Source organism: Tursiops truncatus, chromosome 20 (assembly GCF_011762595.2).
Source record: "Tursiops truncatus isolate mTurTru1 chromosome 20, mTurTru1.mat.Y, whole genome shotgun sequence".
Lineage (NCBI taxonomy): Eukaryota > Metazoa > Chordata > Mammalia > Artiodactyla > Delphinidae > Tursiops > Tursiops truncatus.
The window spans coordinates 47,230,368-47,244,522 of NC_047053.1; the positions used below are offsets into that span (position 1 = coordinate 47,230,368).

Here is a 14,155-nt window from a genome sequence, read left to right on the forward strand (position 1 = left end):
GTCCAGTTTTTGGCTGTTACAAATAAATCTGCTATAAACATTCATGTAGAAGTTTTTGTCTGGACATATGCTTTCATTTCTCTTGGGTGACTATCTATGAGTAAGATGACTGGATTCGATGGTTGAGTATGTATGTTAATCTTTATAAAAAACTGTGAAGAAACCTCCCAGGGTGGTTGTGCCATTTGCATTCCGAACACAATTTATGAGAGTTTCAGTTCCTCCAAATCCCAGCCCACACTTGATACTATCAGTCTTTTTCATTTCAGACATTCTGATAGGTATGTGGTGGTATCTGACTGCGGTTTTAACTTTGTATTTCTCTGGTGATGAATGATGTTCAGCACCTTTTCATGTGCTTATCTGCCATCATACTTCTTTAATGAAGTGTATGTTCAAAGCTTTTGCCCATTTTTTTGGTTTGCGTGTTTCTTTTCATATAGAATTTTGAGAGTGCTTTACATATTCTCATTTCAAGTTTTTAATCAAATTAATGATTCACAAATATTTTCCCATTTTGAATTAATTTTTGTCATGGTACATGGTGTAGATTGTGGTTCACTTTTGCAGATGGATGTCCAATGGCCCCAGCACCACATGTTGAAAAGACTATCTCTAACTCCACTGAGTTGAACTGTCTTTGTAACTTCAAAAATTAGTCGTCCGTATATGTGTGAGTCTATTTCTTGACTTTCTATTCTGTTCCATTGATATTTTGCACATTTTGATGCCACTTCTACAGTCTTAATTGCTGTAGATTTATGATAAGCCTTGAAATCAGGTAGTAGTTGTCCTTTAAATTTTTTTTTTTAAGTTGTTTTGGCTATTCTAGGTCCTTTGCTTTTCCATATGGATTTTAAGATCAGGACCCATGATAATTGAATATCTCTCCATTTATTAGATTTTCTCTAATTTCTCTTACCAATAGTTTGTAGTTTTCAGTGTATGTCTTGCATATCTTTGCCAGAATTTATCCCTAAGTATTTCATATTTTTGATACCATTGTAAATGTTCTTAACAGTTTGTATAAATTGGTTAACAGTGTATATAAATAAGACTCATTTTGGGGTATTGATCTTATAATTTGCAATGTTACTAAGGTCACTTATTAGTTCTAGTATTTGTTTGTAGATTCAGTCAGATTTTCTACACAGAGAATTGTGCTGTTTGAAAATAAAGACAGTTATACATCTTTCTCTCCAAACTGGATGTTTTTTTTCTTGCCTCATTGAACTACCTAGAACTTCCAGCAAAAATTGGAAGAGAAGTGATGAGGGCAGATGCCCTGGTTTTGCTCCTGATCTTAGTGTTCAGACTTTTACCACTAGGTGTGATGTTGGCTGTAGCATTTTTTGTAGATGCTATTCTTCATGCTGATGAAGTTCCCTTATTGGTTTTCTGAGAGGTGTTTTTTTTAAAATCAGGAATAGATTTTAGTTTTTGTCAAATGCTTTCTTTCTGTCTATTGAGATAATAATATGGGTTTTCTTCTGCTAATATGATAAATTACATTGGTTTTTCAATCTTTAAAAACTTTACATTCCTGAAATAAGTCCTTCAAGGTCATGATGTACTATCCTTTTTATATATTGTTGAATTTGATTTGCTAAATTTTGGTTTACAATTTTTGCATCTATCTTCACCAAGGACACTGGTCTGTAGTTTTCTTGTCTGGTTTTTGGTATCAGCGCAAAGCAAGTATCATAGGATGATATGGGAAGATGCTTGTTTCCCATCCGTATATTTCTTCATTAACATTTGGGCAGAATTCACCAGTGAAGCCATCTGGACCTGGAGCTTTCTTTGCAGGAAAGTTTTTAACCACAAATACAATTTTAAAAATTGATACAGTGCTATTCAGATTATATACCTTCTTAAGTGAGCAGCTTGTGTCATTCAAAGAATTAATTTCATCAAAGTTATCAAAAGCTTGGGCATCAAGTTGTCTATAAATTCCCTCACTATCCCTTCAGTGTCTCCAGAACCTTCAGTGATGCCACTTCTCTCATTCCTGATTTGGGGTTTTGTGTCTTCTGTTTCCTTATCAGTCTGAGCAGTTATTGATCTGCTCAAAGAACCAGCCTTTGGTTGAGTGGATTTTCTCTACTGCTTTTCTGTTCTCTTTTGCATTGATCTCCACTGTGATCTTTATTATTTCCTTTCTCCTACCTACTTTGGGTTTAATCTGCTTTTCTTTTACTAACATCTTCAGGTTGAAGCTGAAGTCAGTGATTTGAAACCTTTCTTCTTCTTCTTTTTTAATAGGGGAATTAACATTTATTTATTTATTTGGTTGCACCGGGTCTTAGTTGCGGCAGGCAGGCTCCTTAGTTGTGGCACATGGGCTCCTTAGTTGCAGCATGCTTGCGGGAACTAGTTCCCTGACCGGGGATCGAACCCAGGCCCCCTGCATTGGGAGTGTGGAGTCTTAACCACTATGCCACCAGGGAAGTCCCTGAAACCTTTCTTTATTACCTTTACAGGACTATAAGTAATTATAATCTTCCATATTTATCATTTAAAAAATTATGTTCACGAGAAGTTCTTCCCTTGAAAGATTCTGGAATAATTTTTATGACACAGAATTGTGTATTATTCCCTGTGTCTGCCTAAAAGAGTATGTGAAAAATATCAGAAGAAAGATTAGATCTGTCTAAAGTCATATCTGCACAGGACCAAGAAAGGTAGATATTTGATCTTTATGTAATTAATATGATTAGTGAAGATAACCCATATTTTTCCTGGCTATGTATCACTTTGTACCTTGTGTTTTTGCCTAAATGTTGTCTTTCTTCTTTTCTATTGTATGCATTTAGTTCTAGAAGTTTCCCTCTCAGCACTGCTCAGCTGTGTCCCACAGGTTTTGATATGTTGTATATTCATTTTTATTCAGTTTAAGGTACTTTTTACTTCCCTTGAGACCTCCTTTTTGAAAAAAATTATTTTAAAAAGTTTTATTTCATTATTTTACATATTAATATAAATGTTTATATGATTATAAATATTTATAATTATATACAAATTATACTAAAGTATATAAATATCAATTACGTTATAAAATATACATAAATATTCTCCCAGATTTACTGAGGTATAATTAACAAAAATGTATATATTTAAGGTGTAAAATGTCATGGTTAAAGTATGTATTGTGAAATGATTATCACAATAGAGTTAATACATCCATCACCTCACATAGTTACCTTCTTTTTTCTTAGAGTGAGAAGAGCACTTAAAATCTACTCTCTTACCAACTTTCAAGTATACAATACAGTATTGTTAACTAGTCACCATGCTGTACATTAGATCCCCAGAACTTATTTATCTTATAGCTGGAAGTTTGTCCTCTTTGACCAATATCTTCTCATTTCCCCCACTCCCCAGCCCCTGACAAAAACCATTCTACTCTGTTTCTACGAGTTGACTTTTTTAAGATTCCACAAATGAATGAGATCATACATTTGTCTTTCTCTTGTCTGGCTTATTTCACTTAGCACAATGTCCTCCAGGTTCAACCATGTTGTCATGAATGGCAGGATCTCCCCCTCCTTTTTATGGCTAAATAATATTCCACTGTGTGTGTGTTTGTGTGTGACATTTTCTTTATTCATTCATCTGATGATGGACACTTAGGTTGTTTCCACATCTTGGCTATTGTGAATAATGCTACAACTAACTTGGGTGTGCAGGTATCTCTTTGAGATACTACCGACTTCATTTCCTTTGGATATACACCCATTCGTGAGATTGCTGGATTGTATGGTAGTTCCATTTTTAAATTTTTGAGAACTTCCATGTTATTTTCCATAGTGGCAGCACCAATTTACATTCATACCAAAAGTGCACAAGCGTTCCACACCCTTATTTTCTCCACACCCTTGCCAGAACTTGTTATCTCTTGTCTTTTTGACAACAGTCATTCTGACAGGTATGAGGTGATACCTCATTGTGGTTTTCATTTTCATTTCCCTGATGATTAGTGATGTTGAGCACTTTTTCATGTGCCCTTTGGCCAGCTGTATGTCTTCTTTGGAAAAATGTCTATTCAGGTCCTTTGACCATTTTTTAATCAGGTTTTTTCTTTTTGAATTGCAAGAGTTCCTTATAGTAGTATATTTTGGATATTAACCCCATATCAGATAGATGTTTGTAAATATTTTCTTCCATTCTGAAGGTTGTTTTTTCATTTTGTTGACTGTTTGTTATGCAGAAGATTTTAGTTTGATGCAGTCCCACTTATTTTATACATACTTATAATTATAAATATGATTTTACATATTTATGCTGCTTATACATTTATTTATATAACATTTATACTTTAATATTGTTTTATTTTATACAATATATTTATATTTATTAAACTTTTATAATTAAAATATTTTAATCATTTATTTAAAAGTATGCAGTTTAGTTTCCAAGTGTTGTTGATTTTCCTATTACCTTTTTTTTTTTTTTTTTTGCGGTACGCGGGCCTCTCACTGTTGTGGCCTCTCCTGTTGCGGAGTGCAGGCTCAGTGGCCATGGCTCACGGGCCCAGCCGCTCTGCGGCATGTGGGATCTTCCCGGACCGGGGCACGAACCCGTATCCCCTGCATCGGCAGGCGGACTCTCAACCACTGTGCCACCAGGGAAGCCCTTACCTCTTTTTAAAAAAAAAATTTTTTTTTTTTCCCTATTACCTCTTTTGATTTTGCATTTGATTCCACTGTGGTTGTAGAATATGCTGTGTAAGATTCCAGTTCTTTTAAATGTGTCATGGTTTGTTCTACGATGCAGGATGAGGTCCATCTTGGTGTACGTCCCTGGCATTTGGAAAGAACATGTAGTTTACAGTTGTGTGGAGTTTCGTCCAGCAGGTGGATGGTGTTGTTCAAGTGTCTGAGAGAACCTCCCTGGTTCCCCGTCTACTCGTTCTGTCATTTACTGAGAAGAGAGTGCTGGATTCTCCAGGTGTAATTATGGATTACCTATTTCCCCTTGCAGTTCCACCAGTTCTCATTTTATGTGTTTTGAAATACTGTTATTAGGTGAATAAACATTTAGACTGTTCTATTCTCACGATGGGTAGACTCCTTTAGTGTCAGGAAACACCTCTGTGTCTCTGGTAATATTCTCTGCCCTGAAACCTACTTTGATATATTAACGGGGGCATTGCTGCCTTCTTTTGCTTAGTGGTAGCATGATATGTTTTTACTTTTAATCTATTTGTGTCTTCACACTGAAAGTGCATTTCTTTTAGGCTCATATAATTTGTTCTTTTTTTCTTTTAAATCCAATCTGACACTCTCTGCTTTTTAATTGGGTATTTAGACTATCTACATTGTGATTATTGATATGGTTATGCTTAAACCTATTGCCTTATGTTTGTGGTATTTATCTCATCTATTCTTTGTTCCCTTTCCCTCCTTTTCTTCTTTCTTTTGTGTTGCTTGTATATACTTATGATTTCATGTTATCTCCTTTGTTAGCTAATTGGCTATAGTAAAAAAAATTTTTAGTGATAACTTTAAGGTTTACAGACTACATTTTATCACAGTTCACCTTCAGGTGATATTATATCACTTCAATAAAGTGAAGAGAAACTAACAATAGTATTTCCTCAATTTCTCTCTTCCCAACCTTTTTGTTACTGTTAGCATACATTTTGCTTTTACATATGCTATAGACTCCACAGTACACTGTTATTACTTTTTGTTTAAACAGTCAATTATCTTTTAAAGAGATTTAAATAACAAGGAAAATAAACCCCATACATTTAACAGTGGAGCATTCTTTCCTGGTGCTTTTCACCATATGGTGTACATGCATGTTTCCTCCAGGTATTATTTTCCTTTGCCCAAAGGGTTTTCTCTAACATTGCTTATACTGTGGATCTATGAGTGATGAATTCTTTCAGTTTTATATGTCTTAAACAGTCTTTATTTTGCCTCCATTTTTTAGAGATATTTTCACTGGGTACAGAATTCTACGTTGATGGTTTTTCTTCCAGGACTTTAAAGATGCAGCCCCACTGTCTTCCTCTGGTCACTGTTTCTGACAAGTGATCTGCTGTCATCCTTATCTTTGCTTCTTTGTTCCTTTTCTTATTGTCTGAGTTTTTTAACTTGCTGTTAAAAAACAGCAACTTGCTTATATTCTGAGTTTTTTAACTTGCTGTTTTTTAAGCAATTTGATTATCAGGTGCCCTGGTGTAGTTTTCTTCATGTTTCTTGTGTTTGGGGTTTGTTGAACTTCCTGGATCTGCGGGTTTATAGTTTTCATCAAATATGAAAATATCTTAGCCATTATTTCTTCAAATATTTTTTCTGCCATCCCCCGTTAGGGGCCCCCAGTACCCATATATTCGGTCACTTGCAGTTGTCCCACAACTCAAAGATGTTCCTTTAGTTTTATAAAAGTTTCTTTTCTCACTGTGCTTCATTTTGGAGTTTTTATTACTATGTCTTTAAGTTCACTAATTTTTCTTCTGCAACATTTAATCGGTTGTTAATCCCATCTAGTATACTTTTCATGTCACGTATCATAGTTTTCATTTCTAGAAGTTTGAGTTGGGTCCTTTTAATATTTTCCATGTCTCAGTGGAGCTTTTTTATATGGAACAGACTTCTAATGACCATTTTAATGTCCTTGTCTGCTAGTTCTAACATCTGTGAGAGTTCAGAATAAGTTTCAGTGGACTCATTTTCTTTTTCTCCTCATTATGGATCATATTTTCCTCCTTCTTCACATGTCTGGTAAATTTTGCTTGGTAGCAGTAAGTGTAGAGTAACATGGTGTATGGGTGATTTAAAAAGAGATCCTCTGGGACCAGATCTCTTGGAGATTATCAGGGCACTGAGACGACAGGAAAGGGCTTTCCTAATGTGCTGTTATTAGATTTCCTTGTCCCGAGGCACGCCTTCTCTGTACATCAGTGCCCCCACAGTGCACACTGCCCCTTCAGTCAAATGGCACATGATCCTTCTGAGCCTGTAGCTCTTTCTGGAGTTCCCCTCCTTGCTTCCTCCAAGACTGAGCCTACCTTCTCTAAGCCTGAGGTAATTCCTGTGCCTCAATCAGTTTGAAAACAGGGGCCCCCTGCCCGCAGACAAAAAGAAAATCCAGGCCCTCCCCACCCCGACCCCGTGACCAAGGAGCACTTAGGCTCCAGGCTGGAGTGCCCCGTGTGCAAGGACGACTATGGGTTGGGCGAGTGCGTGCGGCAGCTGCCCTGAAACCACCTCTTCCACGACAGCTGCATCGTGCCCTGGCTGGACAGCTGCCCCATCTGCCAAAAAAGCCTCACAGGTCAGAACACGGCCACCGACCACCACCCCCCACCCCCGGGCCTGGCGGTGGTGAGCTTCTCCTCCTCCTTGTCCTCCTCCTTCAGCTCGCCCGGTAATGAGAACCCAGCCAGCAGCTCCTGAGCATCCTGGCCGGCCCCCAGGGCGAGCACTGGGCCGCGGGCCAGGACTGCGGACTCTGCGGCCCCCTGCACCCCTCACGCCCACGGACTGCGGTGCCACTGGGTCTGCCGCGGTGGAGGCTTGGAGGACCTGCCCCTCCCAGCTGCGGAGGGAGCCCGGCCTCCCCAGGGCGGGGCGTCTGACTCCCTTCCTGTTTGTATCCGACCTCACCCTCTACGTGTTCGACGGCGGGAAGGTTTTTATAATTTTAAATTATTACTGCTTTGAAATAAATGGACGTTTGAGCTCAAAAAAAAAAACCAGGTAATTCTCTGAATCCTTTAGGAGCCCCTCACATAATGACACATAGTGTGTGCTCAACATATGCTTGTGGGATAAAGAGGGGGCCCAAGACTCATCCCTTAGCTGGGAGTACAGCCTGAGTGGGGCCCACACTTTCTTAACTCTTGGGGAAGTGCCCTGAGGGTGGGAAGCTCCGCAGCCCAGGGACAGCTGAGTGTGTTCGAGTGCTGGGACGCCTCGCCTCGTCTGTGCCTCTGTGCAGGTTCCTTCATCCCAAGGTGGGCGTCCCTGTCACAAACAACATGCCTTCTGACCCTCATGGTGGCCACATCAAGGACTCACTCTGGGAGCTCTGAGCTTTGCGGGAGGCACATACCATATGAGTACGCGGAGGCCAGATGCCAGGAGGGGAGGGGAGGAACAACTCCTCAGAAACACACGGAACTTTAATCTCTTGGAAACTCAGGCCAGGGTGATCATGAAAAGGAAGGATGAAGTAAATGATGCTGTCTCAATCGGAAATACTAAAAAATGTCTCTCAGTGGGATGAATGCCCTTAAATAAACAGGTGCTACAAGCTGGTTAAGGAACTAATTCAGAGGATGGTCCCAGCGCCTGCACTTACAAGAACATTGCAGGCTAGGACATTTCCAGCTGGGCCCAGGAACAGCTCCTCAAGTGTTATTAAATGTGTAATTCCTCCAGCATCGAGCAGACAGTGAACGCAGGCCCTGAGATGGCCTTAGAGCAGGTGTAATGGAGGAGCACTGCAGCATCTGTGCTGTCGACGAGCTCTCCCATATTGGGCTCCAGAGATAAATAGACCCCTGGAGACAAATGTGACCAAGAGGCAGTTTCAAACCAGATTACGATGATTAACTGCAAATTCCATGAGAACTCAGCAGCAAAGTGCAGTTCTGAAGGGTCATCTACCTTCATGTAAAGAAAAAAAATTAAAGCAGAAATAGCCACTCCAAAGACTAAATATAAAGACATTCTCTATTTCCAGGTACTAAAAGCTACTAAAAATCCTGATGAGTATAAGAATCACAGTTGGCTGAAGGTGTTGCTACTGTAGCACTGGTGGCCCCGGGGAGCAGGCCTGGGTGGCCGATTGCCACCCCTCATCTCTTAGGGGAAATCTTTTCTGTCCCTCCCCTTCATTGGGCTTTGCGTCATGGTAGTCTCTCCATTTTATGCATCCAGAACCTTTGCACATGGTCCTTAATGGCCAGGTACCAAGAGCAGTGCCAGTGAATTTCTAAACATGTGATACAGATGACAAAGGTATTGAAGTAGGAGAGAAGCAGGGAAGGTTCTGAAATAACTTCCCCAGAAAAGCCCTCTTGTTTATGTAGCTTGGCTTTTCAATTAAATTTGACAAAGGGCAAAGTAGAAATGACCAAAAGGTACAGTTTCCTGAGCCACAAGACCAGGCTTTCCGATCAGTAACAAAAGGCTTTAGTGTAGCAGAGACGGGCTGGGTAGAAATGAGGTTTTACCGCTACTCCCTTCACTCTAAAATTTCCAAAACTGCTTTATACACCGTAGTTCTGATCTCTGTAACCATACTGCAGGCAGTGTTATTACCACAGTTATTACCACTGGAGCAAAGAGGGTCACGTGAATGGGTTCGGGCAGCAGCGTGCAGGACTGATGCACGAAGGTGGTAGGGACAGGACCAGGTGGCCGGATCTGCCTGACGCATTTGTCACCTCCAGGCCCACCGGTGCTAGGGAGTGGAAGCCCTGTGGGTGTGTGAGCTGAAAAGAGCCCCAGGTAGCGGGTGGCCTGCAGGGCTATCTCAATGGCGCAGGGGTCCTGGACAGGAAGGAGGGGCTGACACTCTGAGCTGAGGTCCCCCACTCTCTCCTTTTACCCCTTGCAGAGCAGAGAATGGTCTCTCCCTTTGCATGGTGATGCCCTTGCTTCCTGCCCTCCTTCTCTGTGGCTCTGCTGATCCCCCTTTCCTGTGGGTGGAAAGGGCTCCACTCAGCTCACAGCAAATTGTTACAGGTTTGCTATGGGCTCCTGGGCAGCTCCTTAAATGAGCATTTTCTTATCTGCAGATAATCTACAAAACCACACTTATAGCATGGAGTTGATGCAAGAACTAAGAAAATCTTCACACAAGAGCCCCTGCCACGGGGTGTCACCCAGATACACACATGTGTGCACACGCACATGTACACAGCGAGCGGGTCAAAGTCCAATTAGATGTATGGCTGTTTCTCTGCTGATTCTTTTCTCCCAACTAGAGACCATTTAAGTCACCATTCCTTCAAAACAAGCAAGCAAACCCAACCACTGATGCCAACTCGTCTCCCCACTTACAAACCCCTCAAGCAAGCTGAGGGCCGCACCCTGTCCTTCCTCCCCAGAGCCCCCATTTCTGCCTCCCTCCCCACATACTTCTGAAGCCTGACTGCCAAGTGCAGCAGCCTCTTTGAGGGTCTCTGTCCCGCTCCCAGTGCTCTCCCTTGTTCCGGAGCCTCCTTCTTCATGTTCTGTTATCAGACTTCCCACCCTTCCCCTCTCTGACAACCTCCTTCTACCCTCCCTTCTCTGTCCCCCGAAGAGCAGACCCCGAAGCTCAGCCCTCAGCGCGCTGGGCCTTCGTGTCACATTTCCCCTCGAGGACTTGCCTGCCATCGTCATCGGGTAGACGAGGGCCCTAGTCTCCACCTCCCAGGCCACGAGGCCCCATCACCAGTGGTCCCCTGAGCACTCCCCTCACCACGCCTCCCCGCTCGGCGCCCCTTTGTCACTGACACAGCCGGCCCACTCCCCACACAGGTTCAAACTCGAGAACCATTTGTTCTCCACACCTGCCTGGCCCTCCTGTTAGCTGTGCGTCCCCTACCCTGGCCCTTCCTGTCCAGCAGCCCCCACCTTCTGGCCACCCTCACCCCTCCGTCTGGGCATGAATTCCTGCAGCAGAGGCCTCGGTGGCCCCCTGCCACCTGGGTTAACATTATAATCTCCTTTACACTGAGGCACACAAATGCAGCCCTGCCCACAAGATTTCTCGACTTTTTGAAGAGTCACCCTCATGCCAGGCATGTGTGCGGATTCGGCCTCATAGCAGAGGGTTTTGTCCCCAGTAGACAGTGTCGTGGGCAGGGACGGCTGAGCTCTGCGACACCTATGGCCTTCAGCACAGTTCTGAGTACAGGGCCTTGCCTAGGACTTCGAGCAGTGGCCATGTGACTGCAGACCCACAGGCACGAGGACAGGGGTGGGGAGGTGCCTACTGGGAGCAGAGCTGGAGACGTGGTATGGGCTGGGCTGTCATGGCTGAGAAGTGACCGCTAGTGCCGCGGCCTGAGCCTTACAGGTGACAGCCTGGGCCTCCACGGGACTGTTCCCAGGGTCAGGGTTGGGGAGGGAAAACACTGGCTGGAGACAGGAGACTGATGGGGTGAGGTAGGGCTGAGCATCAAGAAGGAAGCGGGCAGGGTCATTCGCCGGCTGGAGGGGTGGTTGTGGGTGAGGAGGGGGCAGAGCACAAGAGACAACAGGTGAGCCGAGGGCCAGCGTGACAGACCAGGACTGGGCCCAGGGGAAGCACAGCCTTTCCTGGGAGGGAGGGAGGCCATGGAGGGCGTGAGGCCAGGAGGAGGGAGAATGGACGGTGGGGCTGGGCCCCCCACCCTACTCTCAGCAGCTCTCCTGTGGTGGGAGGGGACAGACATTACTCACACTGTCCACGGCGAGGATCTTGGCCCAGATGAAGACAAGGAGAGGCCGCAGCTCCCTGGCTGAGCTCTGGAGCAGCTTCAGCACGTAGGGGAAAATACCCACAGACAAGGCCTGCGAGAGAGAGCACGTCAGCCCCGCGCCGGAGGGAGCAGAGCGCATGGCGTCCTCAGCACTAACGGAGCTGCATGGGGAAGGGTCGTGCCTCCCTCACCTCCAGTCCTTCTCCTGGAAGCGACTCAGGCCTGCCTGCTTGGGCTGCATGAGCTCACGCAGCTAAGAGACATGCCAGGCCTCCACCTGAGTCTACCTGCGGTGAGCTACATACGGCCTCCCTGCTGGCACCTGGGAGTATAAGAGGGCTAGCAAGGACTGCTCGTGCATTCTTCCTAATTTTTAGGTTTTCCCTCTTCTCTTTCATGTTGAACTATCAATTATGACTCTTGGTTGACAATATACAATTAAAAAATCTTAAATATACATCAATGGAGATAAAATAATATGCTGAACTCCCATGTGCCCATCACTTGGCTTCAACGCCATCAACTGAAAGGGCGCGGCATCCTGGCTGGCCCTACCCACCGTCCTTTCCTGAATGTTCTGAAGCACGTCTTAGGTATCACATTGTGTCATCTGTAAACACTTAAGTGTTTATCTCTAAAAAATAAGGTCTCTTTTATGAAAACATGACCACATACCACTACCACACCTAAAAAAACGAACAATTACAATTATTGTTTTTTTTTTGGCTGCGCTGCACCACATGTGGGATCTTAGTCCCCTAACCAGGGATCGAACCTGCGCCCCCTGCATTGGAAGCAAAGAGTCTTAACCACTGGACTGCCAGGGAAGTCTCAACAATTATTCTTTAATAACATAAAATATTCAGTTCATGTAAAATTTCTAATTGTTTCATGATTATTAATTTTTCAAATTTTAACTTTCAAACTTTCATTTGCAAATAGAGCCCTATAAGGTCCAGACCCTGCACCTGGTGGTGGATCTCCTGAATCCCCTTTTATCTCTAGGTCCCTCCTGATCTCTTTCCCTGGTGATTTATGTGTTGAAAAAATGGATCACTTTTGACTCTATTTTTGTCAGTGTTTTGAATGGCTGTTTCCATTCTCCTGTGAATAGAATGATAGAAAAGCGTTTCAGAGTTGTGCCTAAAACCACAGTGAAAGGACGGCGAGTGAGGCTTCGCAGGCTTCTCCTAGGAGAACACACGCCGCGTGTGGCCGGGGACTCAGCCCAGAGGCTGCCAGCTTCCTGGCCTGGCAGGGGTGAGCCCCCCCTTAGAGTGTCCCTAAAGGACACTTTCTGTCCTGCAAAGGTGAAGCCTAACAGCGGATGGGAAAGGGCCGCCCAACAATGTGACAATGAAGGTGCAAAAAGCGAGGTCCACGGGAGCTTGCGGGCTTAACGGCCACCCCCACAGTCATCCTTGGCCGCATGGCCAAGGTCCCTTGATTTGTCAGACGGTGACGTGGAGTCTCGTGCCCCCCACTGCGGACACAGGAAGCACGCACCAGGCTCACCGCCCAGGGACCCAGGTCCAGAAATCTTCCCAGCAGGTCCAGGGCTCTCAGCCGGTGCACTTGGCTCAGCAGCACCTGGAAGGGAGAAGAGGCGGTGTCACCGCAACACCCCTTGCCCCGCAACACGGAGCCAGGATGAGCATCCCCAGGGGCTGTTCTCCCAGGTCAGCAGGTGCCCCTTTCTCTATGGCTCATGCTTTACACAGGCTGGGAATGCTCCATTTCTTCATGAACAGGTAAACTATGTGTACGCTGTAGGAACTAATAGAACAGACACTTTATAACCTCATTTAAGAAAATATCCACTGATGACACTGGTCTATCCACTTCCAGACACTGTTCTCTATGTACAACGTCCCGTTTGTTCTAAATTCGATAAGATACTATTGTGTTTCTCATCTCCTTTCTGACTAAATGATACACCCTCACTCTCACTCCACATAGCTAGATACGTCTGACCATTATGGCTGCCAACGGCAGCACTGAACTTTTCTGTAAATGTGCATAATTCATTTAAACAATCTCCCCATTGCTAGATACTTAAATTATTATCAAATTTTTGCTATTGTAAACAATGCTGTGATAAAAATTCTACCAGGTACATCTCTGCACATTTACGTTTTTTCCCCTTCCCCTAGGATAAACTTGCGAAGTAAAATTACAGGGTCAGAGCATACACACTTATATCACCAGATTGCCCTCCAGCTGAACCAACTTGCCCACCAAGCCTTGGCTGAATACTGGGCACCAGGACATGTTTGCTCTGGTGCTCACGGGCTACTTGGCCTTGGGAAAATAACTTCTCTGAACCTTAATTTCCTAATTCATAACACAAGACCCATCCACAAGAGTTCTATTAAATATCAAATTAAAAGCTACCAGCAAAATATTAGCCCACGTTACACTATTATTTCCCAACATGATAGGTAATAATAAAATGCTCTTTTAATCTGAATTTCTTTGATTACAAGTGAGGTTAAATATTTTTTCATAGGTTAATAGGCTATTTCTCTAGTAAACTGGCCATGCATGTCCTTATTTTCCTACTTAAATGTCTGGCTTTTTCTTTTTGATATGAAAGGATTCTTTGTAAATTAAAAACAGCGACCTCTGCCACGTATTTTTTTCTTTCTTCCTGTGTTATATCAAAGCTTTAAACTTTAATGGAGTCATTTATATTGAGTTTTCCCTCACGATGTTTACCCAGAGGTCACATGAACAGAGCAC

At 43.5% G+C, this 14,155-nt stretch overlaps 1 protein-coding gene across 4 annotated transcripts in view; it reads right to left on the minus strand.

Annotated features, from left to right (window-relative positions):
• Positions 1-14,155, minus strand: part of RPTOR (regulatory associated protein of MTOR complex 1) — a 347,367-nt gene that overhangs the window by 63,558 nt on the left and 269,654 nt on the right. For 3 of the 4 annotated variants that reach the window (XM_033847372.2, XM_033847375.2, XM_073798117.1), the window contains exons 12-13: positions 12,920-13,003; positions 11,394-11,504 (exon numbers count right to left, since the gene is read on the minus strand). The exons of the other annotated variant lie outside the window; for it this stretch is intronic. In XM_033847372.2, coding sequence (XP_033703263.1) covers positions 11,394-11,504; positions 12,920-13,003 — 195 coding nt within the window. The remainder of the gene's footprint in view (positions 1-11,393; positions 11,505-12,919; positions 13,004-14,155) is intronic. 4 annotated transcript variants of the gene reach the window in all.